General features: G+C 34.2%; 1 protein-coding gene and 1 long non-coding RNA gene across 12 annotated transcripts in view; one reads left to right on the forward strand and one right to left on the reverse strand.

Moving 5' to 3' along the window:
• LOC106615948 (very low-density lipoprotein receptor) overlaps positions 1-23,107 on the reverse strand; it is a 251,414-nt gene extending 228,307 nt beyond the window's left edge. For 3 of the 11 annotated variants that reach the window (XR_004978621.2, XM_014232349.3, XM_036372665.2), the window contains exon 1: positions 21,047-21,643. Coding sequence is in view for 10 of the 11 variants with exons in the window: in XM_014232349.3 (XP_014087824.2) it covers positions 21,047-21,527 (481 nt within the window). In the remaining variant the exon portion in view is untranslated. Of the gene's footprint in view, positions 1-21,046; positions 21,644-22,931 lie in introns of those variants that run through there. The other 8 variants (XM_070112905.1, XM_036372673.2, XM_036372667.2 and 5 more) reach the window with 7 other exon arrangements.
• On the forward strand, positions 5,474-6,322 carry LOC118682824 (uncharacterized). The gene is made up of 3 exons (XR_011397233.1): positions 5,474-5,575; positions 5,637-5,917; positions 5,972-6,322. It is a non-coding gene; the product is annotated as an uncharacterized lncRNA (long non-coding RNA).
• Positions 23,108-24,878: the final 1,771 nt, after the last annotated feature.

The raw sequence follows: 24,878 nt of genomic DNA on the forward strand, positions 1-24,878 counted from the left end.
GCTGTGTTCAAAGCCATTTATTTCGTTCTTGGTAAGATTTCGTAGCGTGGCTCTCCACTTACCTCGATTAGCTACGCCTTCGTTTATTTGTTTACGTTACGTGCATGAAATGCACTATTACCTTACTTTTCCTTTCTACAATTTTTATGCTTTTTGCCTGTTTATTCACTTTTTTTGCTTCTCGTTTTATTGTTTATTTTTTTGCATCTTCAATTTTCAGTTAGACAAACGTGTGGCAATCGTAAACATGTGACATGAATATTTGTATTCCAAAATTTAACTAGCAATAAATTTTTATTGATGGCAAAGATGTTAAATATCTTTTCGATGAAGAGAAGAAGTTTATTGTTTTCTTGATATTCTCAATAAAGAGCTGAAATAGCCAAATTCAATAGACAAAGCATTCGAAATTGATTGCATTTGCCATTGGCTGTAGCCAAGTTTTTACAAGTGTTCCAAAAGTTCAGAATATACTTAGACCAGCCGCAATTTATTTTTACTGCTTAGCTGAAGAACCCTTGGCATTAAATTATATGTATATTGTGGTCACTTAATCCTTAAAATTTATAAAAATGGCCTTAATTCTGTTGCAAGAACTTTAATGTATCGAATATTTTTAACAACTTCGATTTATATACATAATATTGTGTGTATGTGCACGTTCATTACTTATCTCAATTGTGGTGCCTCTCTGGGCTTTTAATAACACTTGAAATATCGCACATTATTTTAAGCACAATTGAGTTTCTCTAGAACAGCTAAACTCTCTTCCCTTGCCCTTAACGCTCTTTCAATTTACTTCGCCTTGTGTTTTCACTGCCATGGCTATGAAATTTTTTGGTTTCTCCGTATATTTCTGTAAATATTTATTTATCGATTCACACTTTTGTGATTGCATCTATACGTAATAATATAATACATATATAAACTTATACTTATGTGTAAGGGCATGTAAGCACAGTGTGTTTCACAAAAATTCTTATTATTATTTCGGTTTTTGTTAGCATTGCAACTTGAGAACAAGTAGTTGCTGATAATAAAATGTACTTGCGCACTTTATTTTAAAAGTTTCATATAAATGTTCTTTAGTAGCAGCTTTAATTCTAGATTTAATTAAATTCTTAAAAAACTTGTTGTGCGGTTTTGGAAATATTTTTTTTCACTCTAAATGGTATGTTAAAAGGTGAAACAGTTGGTTTTCCAGCACATCATTACTTTAACTCCTTCAACCTCTGCTTTTCAAGACGTTGAGGAAATATTTTCTCTATTTCACGCATAGCCTGTGCGTAACTTTAAAAATGGTTTGCATAGAAGTGAAATTTAACAAAAAAACTTCATAAGATCCAATCTCTGAGGAGTTACTGAGTCTAATAACCTTGATGTATAAATTTAACTGCGTATAACTCTTAAAGGAGTGAATTTATGAAAAAAAAAGCTTGAAAGGGGAAAAACTTTATAGTAGACTATAATTTACTTACTGGCTTACTTTTTAAATGTGAAATATCAAAAAAATTCATATATTATATACATGAGAAAATATATGATTTAGGCCCGGTTTATGTTGAAAATCAAGAGTTTGTTTACTTTAGATCACCCCAATAAACATATGCTTTAGTAGAAACAAATATTTCTCGGCAAATTTTTAGCATAATTATGAGCATCCTCTGCGACAATTTAAGACAAAATGGGTCTTTTATCAACGGAAAATGAACGATGTTGCTATCTTATGACGGAGACAGCTGAAAACCAATCCTGAAACGCCTAAACCTACGAAGATTTGTGAAATTTTTAATATTTAGCCAGTATACGACACGCAATCAACTCAACTGCCGCAACCGAAAACTTAAGGTGATTCGTACTAGCACGCAAAGTAATTACGCATTTTATGCATATACTGTATTTATATCCAGCAAGTGTGAAAATATCCTAGAGCGTTTGTCCGAAGCTACACAGCTAAGCTCTGCAACAAAAATAAGTACACAAATCAAGCGAAAAGTTAAACAAATTTCCGTTTCTTTTCCTCAGTACATTCATCGTGACATACTCGCATATTATCGATATAAGTATCTACAAGCTTAGCTGCCATACATGGGGGTTTTGCGGCAAACAAGGTATTGAACACACAGTTATTCCGCATTTCTTTCACTTTTTGTTGCTGTTGTTTTAAGCACCTTTTCTCTTGAAATGGCCATCATTTACTGCAAAAAAAAAGAAACATTTTTGGGAGAATTTCTGGGTCGGCTTTAGTATACCATCCCACGATTTCAGGTTTAAGAGGGGTATGGTTGGATAGAGGAGATTCTCCAGATCACGAAAATATATAGCCCCCGTTAAATTATAGTTTTCGAGATATTTGCATTTTAAGTTGAAAATTTCACAAATTTTATCTTACAATTTCTCTTTAGTATACCATCCCACGATTTCAGGTTTAAGAGGGGTATGGTTGGATAGAGGAGATTCTCCAGATCACGAAAATATATAGCCCCCGTTAAATTATAGTTTTCGAGATATTTGCATTTTAAGTTGAAAATTTCACAAATTTTATCTTACAATTTCTCAATCTATAGTTATTTTTTCTTTCATATTATGTACTTATTATACAGTTACACTTCACTACAATGTTTCTACATATTTATTTTGTATTAATTAGTTTAATTTTTGCTTTAAATAAACATTTTATTTTTACACAATTTTTTCTATATGCACAATAACAAATAGCTTCCATATTAACAGATAATAGGTGTTGCCATATCTATTTTATGTACATATATATTCATATTTTGCAAACGAATTAAAATTAATAATAGAGGATTATACCAAATACATGAACCATAATTGGGAAGTGTTATTTTTTTGAAGCGCGGCCGAAGGCCGCCAATGCAAAGAAGAAATCTAAACAAAAAAAATGTTAAAGAGGGTATATCACTCCCTTTAAATTTCATTTTATATAACGAATTATAACGGAAATTGTTACAATTAAACAAGGCACCGTTTTGTTTTTTTTGTCCGTTTTATCCTTGAATTGGTAAATATTGTGCAGATAAGTTAATTTTGTAGAAGGATAGATTGCTTTCATTCGTTTGGATATGGCAACACTTATTATCTGTCAATATGAAACTCTTTTGTTATTGGGCATATAACGAAAATTGTGTAAAAATAAAATATTAATTTAAAACAAATATTAAATTAATTAATACAAAATGAATATGTAGAAACATTGTAGTGGAGTGTTAGTATATAATAAGTGCAAAATATTATATAAAAGAAAAATTAACCATAAATCGAGAAATTGTAAAATAAAATTTGTGAAATTTTCAACTTAAAATGAAAATATCTCGAAAACTTTAAGTTTCCGGCGGCAGTAATTATATATATTCGTGATCTGGAGAATCGCCTCTATCCAACCATATCCCTCCTAACCCTGAAAGCGTGAGATGGTATACTAAAGTTTCCCCGAATTTCTTTGCAGCTCTGCCCCAATTTCATGTGGTTTGTTTGATATTTCCATTTGTTGCCAATCATTCGTAAATATTTTATCTCTTTTTGTTGTATTAGTCTCGAGTGTACATACAATTGGAGCGCACCGTAAATAAATTGACCGCGAGGCGAGAGTGTAGGTTCCGTGTGCATAAATTCGCTACCGAACATTTCAAGCGGGTTCAAGACCTTCCAGGTGCTGCTTTATATAATTTTAGTTTGTCTTGTTTTTCATTCAAATGCATATTTTTACTTTTGTCTAAACACGTATTGAGATATTCAATATTACGTCCTTACCCTTATAACGCTACTTACTTAGGTGTGTATGTGTGTTTGAATATTAATTTTCTTAATAGAGTGTGTTTAATTATGTTTAATGGCCGATATTAATAAAGAGAAGTGGCAAATTCGTGATGTCACGCCCTGATTTGCATTCGAAAATTTATGTTGTGATGGATAAGGGAGGAAAGATCCAAGGTGGGAAATTCGAAGTTCGAGGAAGAAATAACAATATATAAAATAATTAAAAGGCCGTTAGGAATTAGCTACACATACTTCTGTAAGCAGCTTGGAAGTCCTCTGGAAGTCCTAGCACTATACTTCCCTTTCGATTTCGAATAATCTAATCTTGGTATGACCAAAAAAATCCGGAGCCTATTGACAGAAACTTTGAGGGTTTTATAGTTGTACTTCTACCTTCTGCACAAATAGTATATGTTCTTGTGTATAATAAAACATTTTCTCCTCTTAACCACATGTTTTTCTATAATGTCGTGCTTGTTCGAAGGCGCCCCAACATTAATTCACCTATTTTCCAAATCTTAGTGCCATCTTTGCGAATCATTTGCAATAATTCTCTCTAGTTTTACCGAAAGACCGCAATACATTAAAAGCTACGAAGATTATTTGCCAAACACACACACCTTTCTAAGCATCACATGTTGCCTGATAGGAACATTTCAAACGAAAATCTTTGCTCTTTTCTGTACAATTCAAACTATATCTGTAAATGCGTTTGTAGTTGCGTGAAATAAAATCTTTTAAGCAATAATTTTTCTCCACAGACAATACAAGAATAAATCCCTTATGGATATGGGGGAGGTTTACACGAAAAAGTCAAAACTAACAGCAAATAAAAAATACATCCTCCCCTCACCTACAACAACATGAAAACAGACCACAAAACCCACGAGCAAGTCTCAAAAGCGTTAACTCAAATGTCAGTTTAAATAAAAGATACTCCACAAAGGACATAAGAAAAGTTTGTGTATGTATGAACAGATATCTCTGGGCGCTTAGGAATGCCTATAAGTTCAAAAGTCAACATGGTTGCATTGGTAATTTCAAACAAGCACAAAGCGTAAATTTTTAAATGGCACACACAAACACATGCAAACATTTACCCACAAATACTGAGCAGAAACAGATTTCTATGCAATGTTTGCCAGGATAATTGGCGTCTCATTTTATTCGGTGCACACCCTAAATTTAATTTTCATCTCATTTTCTAATTTTTTTGCAACTTGTTTTGTTTGCCTTTTTATTAAATAATTATTTTACCGTTATGTTATTTAAAACAAAAATAAAAAAATTGGCGTCTCATTTTATTCGGTGCACACCCTAAATTTAATTTTCATCTCATTTTCTAATTTTTTTGCAACTTGTTTTGTTTGCCTTTTTATTAAATAATTATTTTACCGTTATGTTATTTAAAACAAAAACCTAAATCTCAAGGATTTGCGATATCTACTAGAAAGCATCAAAGGTCTTGCCTTCACTATTAGAATTCTATAAAATCCTAACTTTGTATAAAAATTCGATGAATACCCTTAGTTATATCTTAGAAGTTTAGAGTAGTGCATAACTTGAAACCATTTTCCATGACTATTTCACTCCTTTGCTGACTGTAAAGTAGCATTTTCATTGCGTGTATATTCTCATAACTTCAAATTCAGCAATTTCGAAAACATTTGAACAAAAAAATTCAAGAGAAATGTCTTATAAAATTTATTTCTCATTTGTTGTACTATAAAGATTTATAGCAATCATCAAACTGTAATGACGTTGGCAAATAAAATTCCATTTAAAGATTTGAAAAGTAAGTATATAAATTTCTTAGTCCATAACTCTTCTCTCATTTTGGTCTGACGTTTACATAGCGAACATAGACGCTTCACTATATTGAAAGTAAATATTACAAGGTAACAGTAATTTTCCGCAAATTATCCCTTAACTCGTAATGTAAAAGAAGCAAAAATAAAATTAAAGCAAAACGTTTTAACAAAACTTGATCGACCAGTTGCAATGACAACAGTTCGACAGTTGTTAATCTGTTACTTCGTCGCATAGGTAAACCTGATCTACATAAGCGCAAGAGAGCCATCGTAACTGGCTTCCTTGATTGAAGGGGCTCGTCTCGGTCGTAGTTGATAATGGCAAGGTATACTATAAATTTATATAAATTACAACAAAAAAATTTAATATCAAACTTAAGTTAGCAGAGGTTAGTCATATTACGAACGAGAAAGACAAAGCGGTGACCAGCAAACTGCTTGGATTACAAAAAGAAATTAACCAAATACGAATATAATTGCTATATACATATAAAGAGCCGTTATATTTCATTTCTGGCTCAAGTATGGTTTCCAAACTTGTACTTACTTTCAAACACGCGCATTTGGCTTTCCATGCATCGCATCTAACGTAATTGACCACAAACGAAAATCTTTACTCTTTTCTGTACAATTCAAACTATATCTGTAAATGCGTTTGTAGTTGCGTGAAATAAAATCTTTTAAGCTATCCTTTTCCTCCACAGCCAATACCAGAATAAATTCCTTATGGATATCGGGGGAGATTTGCACAGAAAGGTGTATGTATGTATGAATAGATACACAGATACAGCGAAAACAGTGATGGTCAATTTAAAAGTTTCAATGTATTTCATTGTGTTTCATAATATTTTATTTCTGTTTGCTTTCTTTAATGTTATTATTGCAATTCTTGTCATATAAGACAGTCAGTTTAGTTATGCTTTTTCGTTTTACTCGCCAGCCGCTAATATCTCTCAGAAAGCGTGAAACATGCCATTCGAAACTCTTGCCGAATTGTCGGCAATGCTCACAGTTTTTTGGCATGCAGATAAAATAATAAAAACTCAAAATTGTTTTTACACGGTTTTTACTTACTGACTGCTTTAAAAAGAAAAAGTTTACGGAGGGAAAAAAAACGTACAAAAGTCAAACTGAGAATTGAAACAGCGGATTCAATAACCGCTTGATTGTCCTTGCAACTTTCTCTCCAGGCTGGCATCATTATTGCTGTTGAAGGCGATGCCAAGATAAGGAAAGTCCTTTTTCCTCATTCTTTTTCTTCTGCTAGAAGCCAGTATATATTTCGATTTGTTCTCAGTAACCGCCATACCTATTTGGATAATTTCCTCTCGATAGCCGCAAAAGCTTCGGAGACATCCTGCTTGCTACGCTCAATTAAGCTTATATCGTCGGCATAGGCAAACAGCTATACACAATCGTAAAAGATTGATGTATTGCGGCATTGGTTTCTAAAATTCGCCATTTACGATGTTTTAAGTTCGTATTAATTCTTTAAGATGAAAGAAAGCGCTAGGTCTATCTCACAGCAGCTTTCTCAGAAATTTAATGTTCATTCAATGCGAAATATGTCAATTTAAAAATTCTCATAACGAAAGAATTACTCCAATAGACGGATGTTTTCGCCCTACTATTTGCTTCTACAAAATCAACGCAATAAATCAGCTTGCCAGTTGAGAAAAACGCTTTGTTGTTGTCAAATCGGTAAAGTCACAGCGTTTCTATTAAAATTTGATCCCATTCACCAATTGCAGCTGCACCAACGGATATCCAGTGGTGTCCCCTCTTATCAATTTGACTCCTCCTGTTTTCTACGCGAAGAAATATTTGGTTGGGTGCAACGACTCGATAGCAAATGAAATCGGAAATGCATGGCACGTAACGCTTACGAGGCCATGTTAAAGTACTAATAAAGCCGCAAGGAAAGCAATCGACAGTAAAACAATTCCAATAACAATGAAAAGCAGCTAGGGCTATAAAAGTGCAAAAGAATTGCAAAGGAGTAAAAATCCAACTGAAAATGAGTTAAGTTGTGTGAGGACCGGTAGAAGCGCGCCACATGCAATCCTTGGCAGCAATATTGATGAGCATACACGATGAAAATACAAACAACAACTTCAAATGTTGTACATGAGTGGCTTAAATAAAAACTATAACAATGTTAATAATAGCAATGATCCTAAAAATAGTACTTAGTTGAAACTGTAGTGTTGCTCTAGCAATAGTGGTCCAGTAGTAACTACGTTTAAAAAGGGTCTATCAAGAAGAACGACGTGATCTTAAAATTAAATAAAATATTCAATTTTGGTTAAATTGGTTCTGTTTTTTTTGTTTTTTTTGTTATGCAAACAATTTTATGCTATTTACCCGGTGGATAATTTCGGCTGGAATGTCAGATATAGTGTATTGAATGTTGTCTTCGAGCTCTTCGTGCGTTTCTGGTTGATTGGAGTCAAATATCATGATTTTGGCGGCCATTTATCGAAATTAACGAGTCGCCAAACTTTTCACGCATATGTCGATGTTTAAACATTCCTATTGACGTAGGGATGAATTTGCTTTCCAGCTACGCGGCGCCGTTATTTGTTCGCAGACAACTCGTGAAACAGAAAGTGGGCTTGATCGAATGTCCAATGGTAATATTGCCAACCAAATTTGTGACCCTTTTTATACTCTTGCAACATGTTGCTACAGAATATAATAGTTTTGTTCACCCAACGGTTATTTGTATCACCTAATACTAATAAAGGGTTATATATACATAAATGATCAGGATGAAGAGTCGCGTTGAAATCCGGGCGACTGTCTGTCCGTCCGTCCATCTGTGCAAACTGTAACTTGAGTAAAAATTAAGATATCTTTACGAAACTTGGTATACATGTTTCTTGGTACCGTAAGACGGTTGGTATTGCAGAGCACAAAACGCCAATACTCAAAAAAAATAAATAAATTACCATAACTAAGCTCCACAATAAGATACAAGACTTTATTTGGTATACAGGATCACATTGCAGAGGGGCATCTGCAGATAAAAATTTTTGTTTAAAAGTGGGCATGGTCCCGCCCACTAATAAGTTAGGTGCATCTCCTAAGCCGCTAAAGCTACAATAACAAAATTCAGTAAGAATAAATGTTTTTAGCACCTCTATCGACAGTGTGAAAATGGGAGAAATCGGGTGACAAACTCGCCCACTCTCCATATAACGGTACTCTTAAAAACTACTTAAAGCGCGATAAATTAAGCACTCAACACACCAGAATTTTATCTCTGGGATGGTATAAGATGACTTTATAAGAACCGCGTTCAAAATTATACAGTGCGTTTACGTGAAAATCCATATCTTGGGATCAGCTTAACCGATTCCATCCAAATTCGTTACTTGACATTCTTCTCAAATTTCTATATTATAGTGTGAAAATGAACGAAATCGAATTACAACCACGCCTATTTCCTATATAACACCATTTTAAATTCCATCTGATTCTTTCACTTTTCACTATGCAAATCAGGCAACAATGATTGTATCGGGGTAGAACTTTGCGTGAATAATGGGTTTAAAGTATGCCACTTAGTGACCAAAAATTGTCTAAATGGAACTAAAACTGCTCAAGCTCCTAGGTTCTGAATAGGTGAACCCCAGTGTCTATAGTTGACTTTTTACCGAAAATATCGGTCAATGTGTAAGATATATAATTGAAATTCATATAAAAACATAAATAAATGAAACTCGGTAATAGCATGTTTTTGTGTCAAAATTGGTTGAATCGGATCAATAATTCCTTTAATATAAAATTTTGCCAACACCTGAGGTAAGTTCTCGAGCTTTGCTCCTTGCAAGTTGCGAGAGTATAAAATGTTTGGTTATACCCGAACTTAAAACTTCCTTACTTGTTTATATGCAACTCGTTCGTTTATTTAGTACGATTTTTATGGGCAATGCAATTAATTCGATGGCAACTAAAATTTGGTTGATTCTGCTTTATTGCTGCAATTGTTATAGCTGTTATGCATCGCAACAAAATAGGAGATGTCAAGAGATACAGCAAAACACAAATAACTCAAAAACTATGTATTTACATTTTTCGCTGTAAATACATTGAAAACTGTTTGAATAGATACTTAGAGAAATTGTTTTTTTGATTAGGACTCTATCTCCCGAAAACTTGTTCGACCCAATACCCAGAAAAAAGTTCAATTTACCGTAGAGTGTTAAATAATATATTTCAAACAACTTTCTATAATCTAGACCTAAATCAAGTTAACTGTGAACACAAAATAGAACTAGTTAAAACTGCTCTCTAAACAAAAGAAGGAACAGGTACAGAGAGATGGACTAGCTATACTGTAGTCTCAGCTGTGATATGCTTTTGACTAGCGTTGAAAGTTCACTATATCTGAGAGAGTGCTTTCGAATTGGCAGAGCCAAGATACCTGGTTTTCCTGAATAACCGAATGATTTAATAAAAATATATTGAAACATTTCAAATAACGTGATTCAAAATGGGCAGCCACACCATAAAAAAAGCAACGCTTAATTATCTCTGAAAAGTTTAACTACAATAAATTTAGACTAACTATCATCGCTTAAACCATTTCAACTGTTGGCAACACCGATCGTTTTGAATGGGTATATTATATTACATAAAAAAGCTAAAAAAATGGCATGATTATAATGGCAAGCTTTTCACCTACTAATCATCCGTTTTCAAAACAATTTTTTTGTTTTCAAGATAATCCCCTCGAGTATTTTCAAGAGCCTAATATTGTCAATTTCCCTAATTTTAATCAACTTTAATCAATTTCCAATTTCTTAATCAATGGCATTCACTCATATCGAGCTCCTCACTGCCGCATTAAGCATGTTTGCTGCTCTCAAATTTCAAAAACACTCCACAAAAATTAGCTGCCAACTTGATACGCACACGCCGTGTTGATTGAGAGGGTTTTTGTTTAATATTGGCGTTGTTGCAGCACAGTATGGTTTGTTGACTCGGTTGACAAACTTATTGACAGACAAGTTGTCAGCAAAACTTGTTTTGCTAACTAGCTTATGTTTTTTCTCGGTTTCCCTGCAATTTTTGTGCAGGATTAACTGTAAGGGTTTTTGGCACTCAATTGACACGTTGCAAAATACTAATGACAACAACAGCATAAATTTAGCTACCTATTGCTAGCACTACGTGTGCAATCAACGAGCAATCCATCTAATCCATCAGTAGCAGTTATCATGGAAATCTGCTGCAATTCGTACAACAACAACACATTTATATACGTATACTTAACTACATATAAGATTAGAAATAATTTTTTTTTAATTTTTGCACCCACCACAGGCTATGCGTAAACTGACTCCGTACGTTCCCTGGTGCTTGATATTTACTACTATGACACTATTGGCAACAGCCTCGCCTATATCATTTCCTTTCATTTCACCTTAGTGTGTGTGTGTGTGTGCTATGCAATGCTATAAGCCACACGTCGGCTTCGTATTTAAAACGGCACTTAATCGCCTGTTTATCCTTTACAAATCCTATCAATGTCATCGATGGCCCTTCATATGCAACGCAAACACGAAAAATCAACAGAAATTCAAAATATACGCTCACACATGTATATTGTATGCACGCGTGTATATTCCCTGCAGAAAAATTAACTACTTAATACAAGGATTGTTCTCAAGCAAGATGATTCTTAAACTTCATTTACCCAGAACAAATGTATAACTTTTGCGGATAAGCTTGTAACACGCAGAAACGTCGGACACCGTATATATTATATTATATATTAATAAATATTGCGAGATGAGTCGGTTTAGCCATGCCCGTTTGTATGTCCGTCCCTAAGTCCCTAAGTTCATGAGATATCAATCTGAAATATTTCATACGTATTTTTCTCCCTGCTGCTCATTTGCCGGAACCACTATATCATATAGCTGCCATACAAACTGACCGATCAAAATCAAGATAAAGATACTTGTATTCTTAAAAGATTTATTTTTTTTATTAAGTTACTTTCATTCACCTTGTACGTTGTTAATATCAAACAACGTGGTTGGAAAGAACTATCAAACCGTTGTCTGGTTACGTTTTCAGATTTACCTACACATACCATACATATATTTGCTACAAGTAATGCACCGGCAGAGGGTAGTATAACTTCGGTGTAGTAAACGTTTTTATAATTTGTATAAGTACATTTTCTCCAAACCTTAATCGGTCATCATATTCACCTAACCTAAAACTCAATATAAAACCTGTGTAGTATTCTTAAGTGAAAACTTTAATATTGCTGTGGCTTTCGGTGTTCAATGGTAATTAGCTCAAAATAATTATTATAATAAACCTAACGTCAATGACACCAATACAAACAGACTGTTCTAAATGCAAAATGCATTCTACAAACTTCGCCTTCACGATCCACTTTTCCTACTGGGCAATTGTGCTAGACAAAACCAACAAATTCTATACGACAAATGAAGCGGAAATAACACACAGCACACGACAACAAAAGCAAAAATAACAGAAAAATATAAACAGCAAATGCAATTTACAACTGCATGTGAAGCAATCCGACACGTACTCAAGCAATAGACAGAATTGTGCAAACTCGTTTGTGCAAACAGCCTGCCGAGCGACATTTTCAATCTCACTTTGACACAATTCCACTCTTAAATTAGCCCTACATTTGTGCATATCAGACTATGGGAAATTCGCAATATCCCTAAGTATGCGTGCACGCGCGAGTCAGTGTGTGTGTTTGTATGTGATGAATGGCACTCGAAAATCCAATAAATCAAGGACATTATTGGCAACCCTCCAGTATTACACAATGCCAGCAAAACATTATTTGTAGTACATTGATCAGCATTTTTGTTTTCATTGTTGTTGTGACAATATGCTTATATGAGGTGTCACGGTGGACCAGTGGTCGTGCAATTGTGAAAATGCCACATTTCATTTCAATTAATCTTTGCTTTCGTTATGAGCAGTTTATTTGATCTGAACGTTAACGCGTGCAGGCGGGCAGCGCAAGCGTTTTCATAAAACTGATGCGCAATGCCCACACTTACACGTAATGACAGATACGGCATGGATACCTATACGGTTGCATATGTGCCAATATTTATGGTTACATATACGTTATGTGTTTGCAGAGGTCCACTTTTCACTTCTGTGGCAATGCGACACTTTCTATTGATATTTACTGTTATCTTAATATCTCGCTTCGGGGTTCTTCTCGTGTATTTGTGTCTTAGTTCCCAAGCGTTATGTCACTGTCATTAACATTTTTGACGTAATCTCGTTATATTTTCGCACTTTTGCACTTCCACTTGGAATTTTTTATTTGTATTTGGCTTGTCCTTTCGTACTTCAAACGTCAATGTCAATAAAAGATTTATAAATTTATGACATTTTTATTGATACGAGCGTTTCGGTAGCTGATACTATTCCGTATCCATAAAATATATGCATATGTTACAACTTTATGCTCAAAGCACTTTTTTATGTAAAAATTTATGTATAACGTACTTATAAATTTTTTTTTGACTTAAAAGGATTCAACTACATATGCTGATTGCATGTTAAAAGGTGCTGAATAAATGGCATTGAGGAGGACCAGTATCAAAGCCACCAAGCCCAGAAATATCCAATCGCGAACGACAAAAAGTTAACCTCTTACAAATAACACTGATTAACAAAATTTTAACTTTTTTGTTATATGAAAACTCATATAAAATTTTGAATGTAGTAAGGCCACTAAACATTATTATGTGAATAAAAAAATTTACACGTCAGGTTTTCTTGTGACATTAAAACATATATTTTCTTAAAAATTTGTTTGAAATTTAGAAGTAATTATTACTTAATATAGAAAAATTAGTTCGGCACTATGTGCTTATGATGGATCTGTTGGCCGAATACTAGTATAGATACTGGGTAGTGTGTTTGGACTTGGTTGTAATGTCTTTTGTTTGAGTCAAACAAAAAGAAAATTACCTACGTGAGCCTTTGGTTCGGTCTAAATAATTGGTAAAGTAAACGGCATAGGACTTGGGTTAACCCAACCTAAGAGCAGTCTCACACAGGTTACACAACATTTATGTGGAACCCAGGATTGATCTTGATTCCTCACAGGAAATTCAAAATAGTTTAAATACAAGCACTTGTAGCACTGTTCAATTAATGACGTGAAATTACGACGCTAAGATTTAATTCTTTACACACATAACAAAAACTGTTGGGTTCTAAGGACACATGTTTACGATAAAACAATGATATAAGTTAGTCGAATTCAATAATTATACCGTGGTATAAATGAAGTTATTTAAAACAGGAATCAAAACCGGCTAAATACCTTTAGGTGTTGTTAAAAATTCAATCAAATTTAGTGTTATATTAACTTATTTTGAAGATCATATATATGTGAATAAAAACAGCCGAAGGGGCTAAATTTAATATATTAAGTTGATGTGAAACACGTCAACTAGAGGATCCAAGTTGATTATATTAGGGATACGAGGCTCACTCTGATTTCAACGAATCTCATCACCCAGGTCATTTATATGTACCTATATATCCTTTTATCTAACTTCATTATTTTTAGGTGATACGAACACCCTATTATACTCTGTAGCAATAGGTTGCAAGTGTACGACACGTTTATGGGGTCAGAAATGAATAGGTAAAAAAACGACTTGTTGTTTTAATTATGAAATATTGGGGGTTACCAACATAAACAAAAATCATCACAAAGTTCGTGTGACAAAAACAGTGTCATTTATATTATTTCAAAGCTAACAATCTACAGTAAAATTACGGAAAACCTTGGGATTCTATATGCTTTATTGTAGAATCATGGCATGAGAATTGACGGAGGTTATTCCATAATTTACTGAATAACAGTTATCATTCCAGTTGTTTATATAAATTGAATAGAACTGACTTTGACATAAGAGCGCTTATATGTTTATCTCTAACTGTCGATTATTTTATGCATTTATAAACAAGCGTTATATCAGCAATGCAATAGTATTACTTTGAAGGAAATAGTTTTCAGATAAATTAAGTTATTATCAAGAGTTAAATAACCTCTTTCGCATTGGAATCTTTGCAGTTGCAAGGTTCATCAATTTGACATTTTACTTATGTTAACTTTGAAAACACATGTACATAAAGCCAACTACTTGCTGCAACATTTACTTTTCCAATATCTACTTTCATCACTTTTTAAATACTTACAAAACCGAGAGTATTACGCAACTTTCAGCAACTTCATTAACTACGCAAGATATGCATAGAAATACGGAAACTTCAAAATTAAACATAAAGGGTGGAGGGGAACCCAATAGGAGGCGCACAACTGAAAAGCCACAAAAGTTGACAATTTATAGAAAGAAACCTGTAAGTAACAACATGAAGCCAAAGTAGAAACTTTTAAAGAGCCAAATTAACATGGGAAATTATGTAGACGAAACTTCGGCACACTGTGGTAGTGGGGAAGAGAAGAGGAGTGCAATGCTGATTAATATGGAAAGTGTTACGCAAGCATGTCTGCACGCTTAAAGGTGACACGTGATGAAAAGTGTACAAAACAATTTACGCAATGGTATGTGGGATTGTGCTAAAAATGTGGGAAATGTAACTCTGGCAACTTAATAGCTGAATGAAGATGACAAAAGTTTTATCAAAGTGTAAAAAGGAAAGAGTCGAAATGCCATGGCGTTTTTTTGTGCGCGCTTAGCGCAACAGAATGACAGCATTTGCTAAACAAGGGTTAAAATGTGGCATGCTGTGGGAGTTGAAAGCGCATATAAATCTGCAACTCACAACAAAAGCGTAATATTCACATGCAACACCCGAGGTGAGCTTAAGCTATGGAAAAGCAAACACCACACCTATAGCCTGATGGGCACAACAACAAGGGAGCACCAGCATTGCTCGTATTAGTGTACGGTATATGTGTATATTGTTGTTGCTAGTTGAGGCGCACATGAAGTTTTTGCAAAAGGCTTAAGCCACGCCCGCGAAGTTGCGTCTGTCTGTGTGCGTTTGCTAATCTCAGCAAAATGATAAAACAGTGTGAACAGTTCGGCATTAGTTGGCTTGAATAGGATTAAAGCAATGCTTTTTGCAATCAAAACGTTCATTTTCTATAACAATTACATGTTGAGACAGGGAAATTGTAGTCGCCTATATTGAAACCAATTTTCTTCCAAGATCAAACATCACACGAGCGTAAAAATTATTGTATTAATCTAGGAAATAAAATGTTTGATTTGATTTGCGCCCACGTTTAAATGGCTTGAGAAGTTCGAGTCAAATTTGATCCGTTTGCGGGTCTAAACGGGTGTTACTACTAGTTTTTAGAATTCTGACACTAAGTATCACTGGTTGGAATTTAATTTTTCACATAAAGAATAAGGACGAAAATATCGAAATTTTTACATTTATTAACATATAATATATATGTACTTAGGAGGATTTTCGATTTAAAGTTTTTTAGAAAAATTTGGCACTTAAAACTATATTTAATTTGGAAATAATCTACACTTTTTACTTCTTCCAAAAAGGGTTATGGCTGATTAAAATACAACTTTTGCTTCGCTTTCAGAATATTTTCCAATAATCTTTTGTATAAGTTTCTTCACATCGAGACAAAACAAAGCAAAATGTTGGACAACTCGCATCTTTTTACGCTTTGTCAATCAACAGACACAATTTTTGTTTAGTAGAAGCACGGAAAATAAAGTGTTCAGTTTGGCATACCCTTTGTTTTCTTCGCTTCGCGTTGTTAAAGTATGAATTGTCGAGCAAAACGAAGAAATTTAACTAGAAGTAACCATCGTAGCTTCGGCATTCGCTATTTCTTAAAACAAATTATATTCCTTACTAATACGCATAATCGTAATTGCACGTACGAGCAACGAATATTTGTTATTAACTTAAAATAAGAAGAAACGTTAACTTCGGTTGCACCGAAGATATAATACCAAATGCAAAAATTTCTTCGGAGATTGCATTATAGCCTTAGATAATAATCCGTGACAAATTTCGGGAAGATATCTCTTCAAATGAGAAAGCTTTCCATACAAGCACTTGAGTCCGATCTTCAACTTGTATGGCAGCTATACTTGTATGTTATAGTGGTTCCGACAAATGAGCAGCTTCTTGTTGAGAAAAAACCGTGTGCAAAATTTCAGATCGATATCTCTGAGGGACTAGACAGACGGTTGTGTTAATATTGAAAACATTTTTATATTGAGCACATGTATTATAGAGTGTACATATATGAAGTAATGAACGAGTATATGAGCTTTGAAAAAAAATTATTATTTTCTTTTCGGACCATGGCAATATGTATGCAATCTTACTTTTCACTTGTCAATTCTTAATTACTTTTTTTTGTTGCTGCCGCCAAAAAATATTTCACATAACATTGATCATCTTACTTTCGATTTTTATTAACCTACTAAAATACTTACACCAATAATAAAGGATGCACACACTCTTCAATCGGTTCAAGGCTAAATCAATCATGCAACGACACAAGTTGTTGGTTGTGCATTTTTAGCCATACAATGCAACAACCTTCCACATCAGACATTCCGTCACCATAATTGGCACACCGGTCATGGATGCAGTCAAGTAATACATAATTGTTTATATATACATATACATATGTATGTATGCATAAGTATCCAGTTGTACGGTTTTGGACAGCAGACTTATTTGATTTCGTATACTCATAAGCGTTGCACTGCAATCAATGCTATATATTAACCATAAATTATGCAATTTCTAATTGGAAAAGCAATTTCACATTGGCCGAACTGGTTATTTCCAGGTATACATATACGAACTATTTATATCGTCTTCATTGTGCATTTTTAGTTTCGCACTTCATAAAAATGCAAGCACCATCTATCCACTTTTCCTCTCCCCACTTTTTAAGTGCAGCCAACTTAAGAATACTGTGAAGGGGGTAAGGAGGAAGCTAGGAAAGTTATCGCTATGCTGTTCGCTTGTATTTTTACTTTGCTTTCAACAGATTGCTTTTAACTTTTGCTGCTTTCAACACTAGTGCAGAAATGAAAAGATACTAGAAGCTAAAAGATTAAAATGGCTTAGTGGTGAGCACGTGTATCTAATTTTGGTACAATCTTTAAAAATCCACAATTTTATATGGATGTGTGTTGATGACAGAAGAATGCGAGTGACTGTCTTAAGATAGTTAAGTTTAGCGTTGCGCCTGGGTGAGTGAAAACTTTGCAACAATTGAAGCGTTTTCACGCAAATAATTGTTAGTTGTTACGAATACAGCGTTTAAATAAAATAATATTTATTTTTCACAGTCGCTTTTCATATTTCACATATTATTTATGCGATCTATAATATAAATATTTATATATGTATTATACCTTTCAGATTAATCAGTGTGCAAAAATATCAAATTCGAAATAGCGCTTTTTGGACTAAAAGTACAGAACTTGTAAGCAAATATGGCATGGTTATAGAAATATAATCTCCTTTAGTGATAGCTATCAAACCAACTGTCAAAGTACTCATGTGACTTGGACATTTGTGATCAGTTCAATTTGTCAAGCTACGATACAACGAATTCCACCGAATTAATGTTTAAAAGTTACGGAGTTAACGCTGAGCAGCACAACTAGACTACAATTTAATTTGCTATATAAATTTTACTAGTGTCTCACTGCATACACAATTCAAACTAAAGCTTTAAAGTTTTTATTCGTCTTCACATTTAAGTGGTAACTAAAATAATTTAACACCTCTGAACTTTTAACAAGCAATACTAATTTCTGCTCTTCGTTGCACAGCGCCGCCACAGACCACACCAATTGGCGCACATACATACATACTTGTATATTCATACATATTAATTTTAAAAATTATGTAAGCATGTAGATAGCTTATAGTACATATGGTATTATGCAAGAAGCTCCAACTATACACTAACTCAATGGCAGAGCAACTGCTGCCACTTGTTGCTCTTCTGCACATTCACAATTTCAACTGCCGCCAACTTCTGGCGCACTCTCCTACCCATACTCGCTTTTATACGATTGCAATGCCTACTTGGGCGATCAGTCGGGGAAGACTGGTATTGACTTTTTAATGTGTACTCGTCGCTTTGCCTTAACAAAGCAAGCATGGCACATTGTTTCAATGCCGGCCGGTATTTTCAATAATTATACTCTTACATACAACTTCGATGTGAAAGCAATATGCGCAAGCCTCGCTTACTCAGTAAGGTCTGCCCAGCGACGTATGAAATGCGGCTCAGTTTTGGCGGCAAGTCCGACGACGAAGAGCAAAAGCGGCAACATGGAAGTGGGTATATAAGTAGCGTAATGCAATATTGCAAAAATGCACGAAACAACTCAGCAGACACGACAGTAGACGCGAGATGACTTTGAAGAATGCAGACGCTTGGCAATTACCAATCGCCAGCAGTGCAGCGTGCTTACATATGCGATAGTACCATAAATAAAGAGGCAATACAAAATATATAAAAAAGAAGTGAGTACAACTCATATGAAACAACAAAAAACAAAAACCTGACTGCATAAGAGTGTTAGCGGCAGAGGCTTTGGCAACTCGTCTGCAGCCAGTGGTCGAGGCAGTTTGGCGCAGCCACATATTTTGTTTAGCAGCCACTATGTCGGCGTTGTCTGCGTACATATGTATATCTAAATGAATGGTATGTAGGTATGTATGTTGAGAGTGCAATGGCTGCGTGTTGGCTATTTTTATACACGTCCAACTAAAATAGATTTTCAAATACTTATATGCCATACATACTTACATACTTATATGTTTTCAAAATGGACCAAGTGCCAGCAATGACAAGAAAAACCGGGCGGCGCGGATTTTGCAAATATATATATATACTGGTTTTTAACATTTCTTAGGGTACTGACTAAGTTTTACGAGTATTACCTAAAATTCATAACTTACTAGTTTTCATAATCATCCTTTCGTAGAATAAACGCTGAACTTTATTGTCACCTTGCAGTTCATAATATTCAAAATTGGTCTTAAAAAAATCAAAATCAAGAAAATTACACTCGAATACCCATTACTTGTAGTTTATATTCACAAGAAACCTAGTTTTGTTAAATTTAATCTATATGGTTCTACTTATACTCTGCATTTTCTGACTTGGTCTATTAAACTAGAGGGTATATCTTGCCGCTCAGGTCGAAGGAATATTGTCGATTGTGTGAACTTGCCATAGAGATACGAAATCACATACTCCTTGATTATCCTGTATTTGCAAGAAGAATAAGCCAAGCTACCGAAAGGATGTATCCGATAAGAGATCACGACACCTCCAAGCGCATTGCAAGTATTGTAAAACGCTTGGGTTCGGTAAAGTGATGTGGAAAGAAGGGAGAACACAATCGACCAAAGTTAGCAGTGTATACTTTTTCTTAATATGTCTATCTACAGGGTGCGTTCCAAAGTAAACAGTAAAAAAGTAACAAAGTAAACTCTAGTGGCGCCATCTATATGGCGACTAGTGCGTTAGAATCTGCTATCCATTATCGACTTCCAGTAACAATTTCATGACATTTCATCTATTGGAAATGAAGTTATTGCGTTTTAAGTGTCAGTACGTTTTTGTCATCGGTGCGAAAATAAACTTCGAACAAAGATTGGTAAAACTTTTACCAAAACGTTTCAATTGATGAAACAAGTTTATGGCGATGATTGCCTATCCTGTAGAAGAGTGCACGAGTGTTTTCAACGTTTTCAAAGTGGTCGAGACCGGACGAGCCGAAACCCAAAAAACCGCGCCTGGAGAAGTCAAAAGTGAAGACAATGCTGATTTGTTTTTATGATTCCAAGGGTATTGTCCACAAAGAATTTGTTCCATCCGGCCAAAACGTTAATGCGGTATTCTACCTTAGAGTTTTGAAGCGTTTAGTGCGCCGTATTCGACGTGTTCGGCCCGAATATCGCGAAGATGGAAGTTGGCGTTTGTTGCACGATAATGCGCCGTCTCATCGATCGACGCTTGTGGCCGATTATTTGACCAAAAATCACATTTTAACAATCAATCACTCCCCGTATTCACCTGATATGGCACCGTGCGACTTCTTCCTTTTCGGAAAAATGCATTTGCCAATGAAAGGACCGAGCAAAAAGCTGTATTAAAGCAGAAGGAGACTATTTTGAATTAAATTAATTGATTTTGCCGATAAAAACCATTTTTTTTAAAAGTCCTGTTTACTTTGGAACGCACCTTGTAGAACGCAAAATAGTTGCATAGCCCTAGAAGTTTTTTGCTAATATGCAAGATTTTGAAAATTCCTTAATATAAGTAGCTCTATTTGGCAAAGTAGTAAACATAATAGAATAATACATAAGCGACAATTATACAAACACAGTAATGAATAATAAAGATAATATTACTATTTTTTACTCACCAATGCTTAATGGTGTGCCAATTTTGCCGGAGACATTTAGAAATTTAAAATCTAGATTTATTAAATTTTTGCGACCGAAAAACGACATTGAACCACTGCCGTCGGTGACACTATTCGCCGCAACTGCGCTGTTTTTTGATGATTTCCCCGACGTGGACGTTACAGGTGGACCAAGTGTTGTTGCAAACGAATGTAATTTCTCCAATAACGTGGTAGCGTTGAGTGCACCGAATGGTGGACCGGCTGTGGTGGTAGGGTCCGTTGTACTCGCAGCGGCGGTAGTTTGTACCGGGCCAGCAGTAACAGTACACAACTTACTAATGCTGAGTATGCATGTGATAAAGATGAAATTTGACGAGGTAAAACTGAAACTGATCACTTGTTGAATTTTACTTTGGTAATTGCAGCTGCTATTGAAAAATTTGCTAATTTTCGGCGGTTCGCTAGCGTTCGAGGTTGTAGTGCAAGACAGTGTTGCCATTGTATGTGAACGATGCGATTAGAAAATATATTTTAGCTGTACTTAAAACAATTATATTCTCTTAAATTAGTTTTTCTTTTGTTGAGTAGGATTTAATTGATAAACTATATATATATATATATATATATATATATAGGTATATATATAAACCACAATATGTTTGTATATTGAGGCTGACACTATTTGGCTGTGTAAAAAAACATATTACTCCCAATTTTCTTTAAATAATTTGCAACTTTTATAAATACATATATTTTCTTTTATTCGGGCAATATTTGCTTTGTGAACAAACTTTTTTTATAAATAAAAAGTATTTTATACAAAAAATTATATTTGTTGTATATACATATATTGAATTTTTCACTTCTTATCTTTTATGATTACACTATTTCATTATATAGAATATTTGTTTGAAAATAAACCGCATGAGATCATATTTATATAGTTTATATAACCGAAACACGCCGATGTTCTATCAGGATTAGCATTTAAGCGCAAAAGATAAATTCTTTTCGGCATGTTTTAAAGAAAAAATAGATGAAAGTATGACTTGTAGATAATTACACCACTTTATCATATTACAAGTATAAAGATCACACCAAATAAAAAAAACATTGATGCCAAATAAATATACTGCACTGCCGCAAACCCAAAGTAAAAATTAGTAGCAAAAAGGAAAATGAATGGAAGACCAAATGCAGCAATGAAACCCGATAAACAACTTACGAAAATACGCAAACTCATATTGGTGATATGACGCATGACGAGCGAAAACGAGTTAACACGGCAAAGCAGCAAGTTCAGCGAAATTTTCGTATGGCCAAAACAGACACAATTAAAAGACACAGATAATTAAAAGCATAAAAGATATTTGAAAAACAGCCAGAATGAGCAACAAAAACATACACCAAAAGTAGGTAGAGCCTCACAGTGAGATATAGCTGAATAAAATCAACGATAAATATCTAAAGAAACAAACAATGTAAAAAAAATACTTTTTGGTCTATTTCAGTTAGATAACGACCAGCTGAAACGGTTCAGGTGTGCGATTATCTAGCGTATTACTCGATGTATGAAAATAATATTTGTGAACAGTTATATTGCGATCGCAGTGATAAAACGAAAACACATTTATTACGAACGTAACAAAAAAAGAAAGCAGAAGCGCACACTATTTTGCCGTTTCATAAACAGTATTGTGCTACTGTCGACATATGTCAATAAACTTTTCAAAGTTTTACGAATTTGTTTAATAGAAGACCGATTATCACGATTAATTTTACACTTAAAACAACCTTGTTCAAGCCTTGCCACATTTAGAAATTAAAAAAAAAAGTAACACAAAACAACTTTATATTTTTTTACTACATATTTTTACGGTTATGTGATATATCATACTCTTACTTATATTTTATTCTTATTTTACTTTTCTTATATGCTATTATTCTCTCATGCGCACCGAACTGTAAATTCCAATACCAAAAACACACGTTACGCACTCGAACCGAAGAAACCGTCGTCGAACACGTTATTATACAAACGATTTCGACCCGAGGACGCACAACAAACGACTGAAAATTTAAATTTCAAGAGGCACACGCCAAACATCACTTGGCTACAAAACAGACCGATGAGCAATATAATGAAAAGGCCCGCCAACCAACAAGCTCTATTACAAGTTTCTCTATTTTGATTCAACACATAGCAGCCAGTTCCATGTGATAATCGCAAATACGCGTCAAGATCTTTACTCTCACCTGTTAGCCACCACAAGCCTATAAGCAAACATGCACACTCTTACTAAAGTCAAAATTTAGTCCAATCAAAACACGTATTCATTAACAACAGTGTTTTATGCTACAACTCTTTCTTTCTACTCTCGCACAGTGATAAAACATCTTGCTCCCAAAGTGATATCGCAGAGTTGCTTTGTAAGACCCAGTTCACACACGGACTCTTTTGTCACCCAAACCGGTTTTGTGTAGGCGAGGGAACGCCGAGGAAAGACAAACCGACCATACCGCGGGATGGCACGCCTTGTGTTATTTTCGTAAGAGTGCGTGGGTAGAATAATATAATTGTGAATAAGGAGAAAATTAAGATACTCAAAAATATTTTATATAAATTTTGAATAACTTTTAGCGATATTAAATGTAATAATATATACATAAATGAATTATACTAAAAATGATAACTTTACTTTTTTTATATATACGTAAGATATTTAGATGCTTTCATATTTATTTTCTATTTAAAACAAGAATTGTGTAATCAAAAATTACGGGTTTTTAATACTTTCCAAAAGATAAGGAAATTCCTGTGATAAATTTGGCCTTGAAAATTTTAGGGAATCCCCGACTTAAGTATTTCTATGAAACTATTAAGCGGGTATTATGCATATTGTTCTACCACATTCATGGTAATTCCTTGCAACAAAATTTGAAACCACCATCCCAACATACAAATGAAATATGCAACACACTCTAAGTGTCGCGGAGCCGAGCCCCACAATCATTTGCGAAAGTTTTATGAAAAGGAATCACAGTAAAACTCTATTCAAGTTGCTGGACTATTTTTTGCTTGTGAGAACGCACAGAGCGATACCAAAAGAGAATTTGTCGATAATTAGCGACAAAAGAGTCCCCATGTAAACGCAGTATAATAGTACACGTGGTCGCAAATTTAACAACAACAATAAACAGTATTTGCCACGATTATTTTATATGAGATCTCCTATTACAACGTTAATAAGCATATTTAATGAGGACATAAATCACTTAAGAGTAGCATGCTTCTCTTTGTATTCGTTTGATTCCGTCAATGATTATGCTCAAGTAATATCGTAAATTAATATAACGACAAGCTTCCCTAGTGTTAAATGAAAGTGTGAACTTTAAGTTTCCTGAAATCAATAAATTACAATTATATGTTATTTTATTTTAAATAAATAATCGACGAAGATTTTTAATTGTATGTCGGTTAGACGTAGTTTTTTTGCATCGACTGTATATTATCGCAGAAATATAATATTTGTTGAGAAAAGTCGTTTATGTGCAGGAAATCATTGGAACAGGAAACGGGGAGAGTTGTCATACTATGGCTAACTAGTTTAAGACCAAAAATAAAAGTGATTACTTAAAATCGCAGAAAATGATTACCGATTTTTAAAACGGCTTTGGAAAGGCGTAAAAATGTTGGCAAATTCTATTCTTTCCAAACTGATTTCCAAATAAAACAAGTGGGTGCATGGAAAATGCAGAGAAGATAGCTTCTTTCCTTGGTTTTTATTTTTCTCTTAGCAATCGAACTCTTACCTATGCTATCATATTCGATAACGAATGCTAGTCCACC

This window comes from Bactrocera oleae, chromosome 2 (assembly GCF_042242935.1).
Source record: "Bactrocera oleae isolate idBacOlea1 chromosome 2, idBacOlea1, whole genome shotgun sequence".
Taxonomy (NCBI): Eukaryota; Metazoa; Arthropoda; class Insecta; order Diptera; family Tephritidae; genus Bactrocera; species Bactrocera oleae.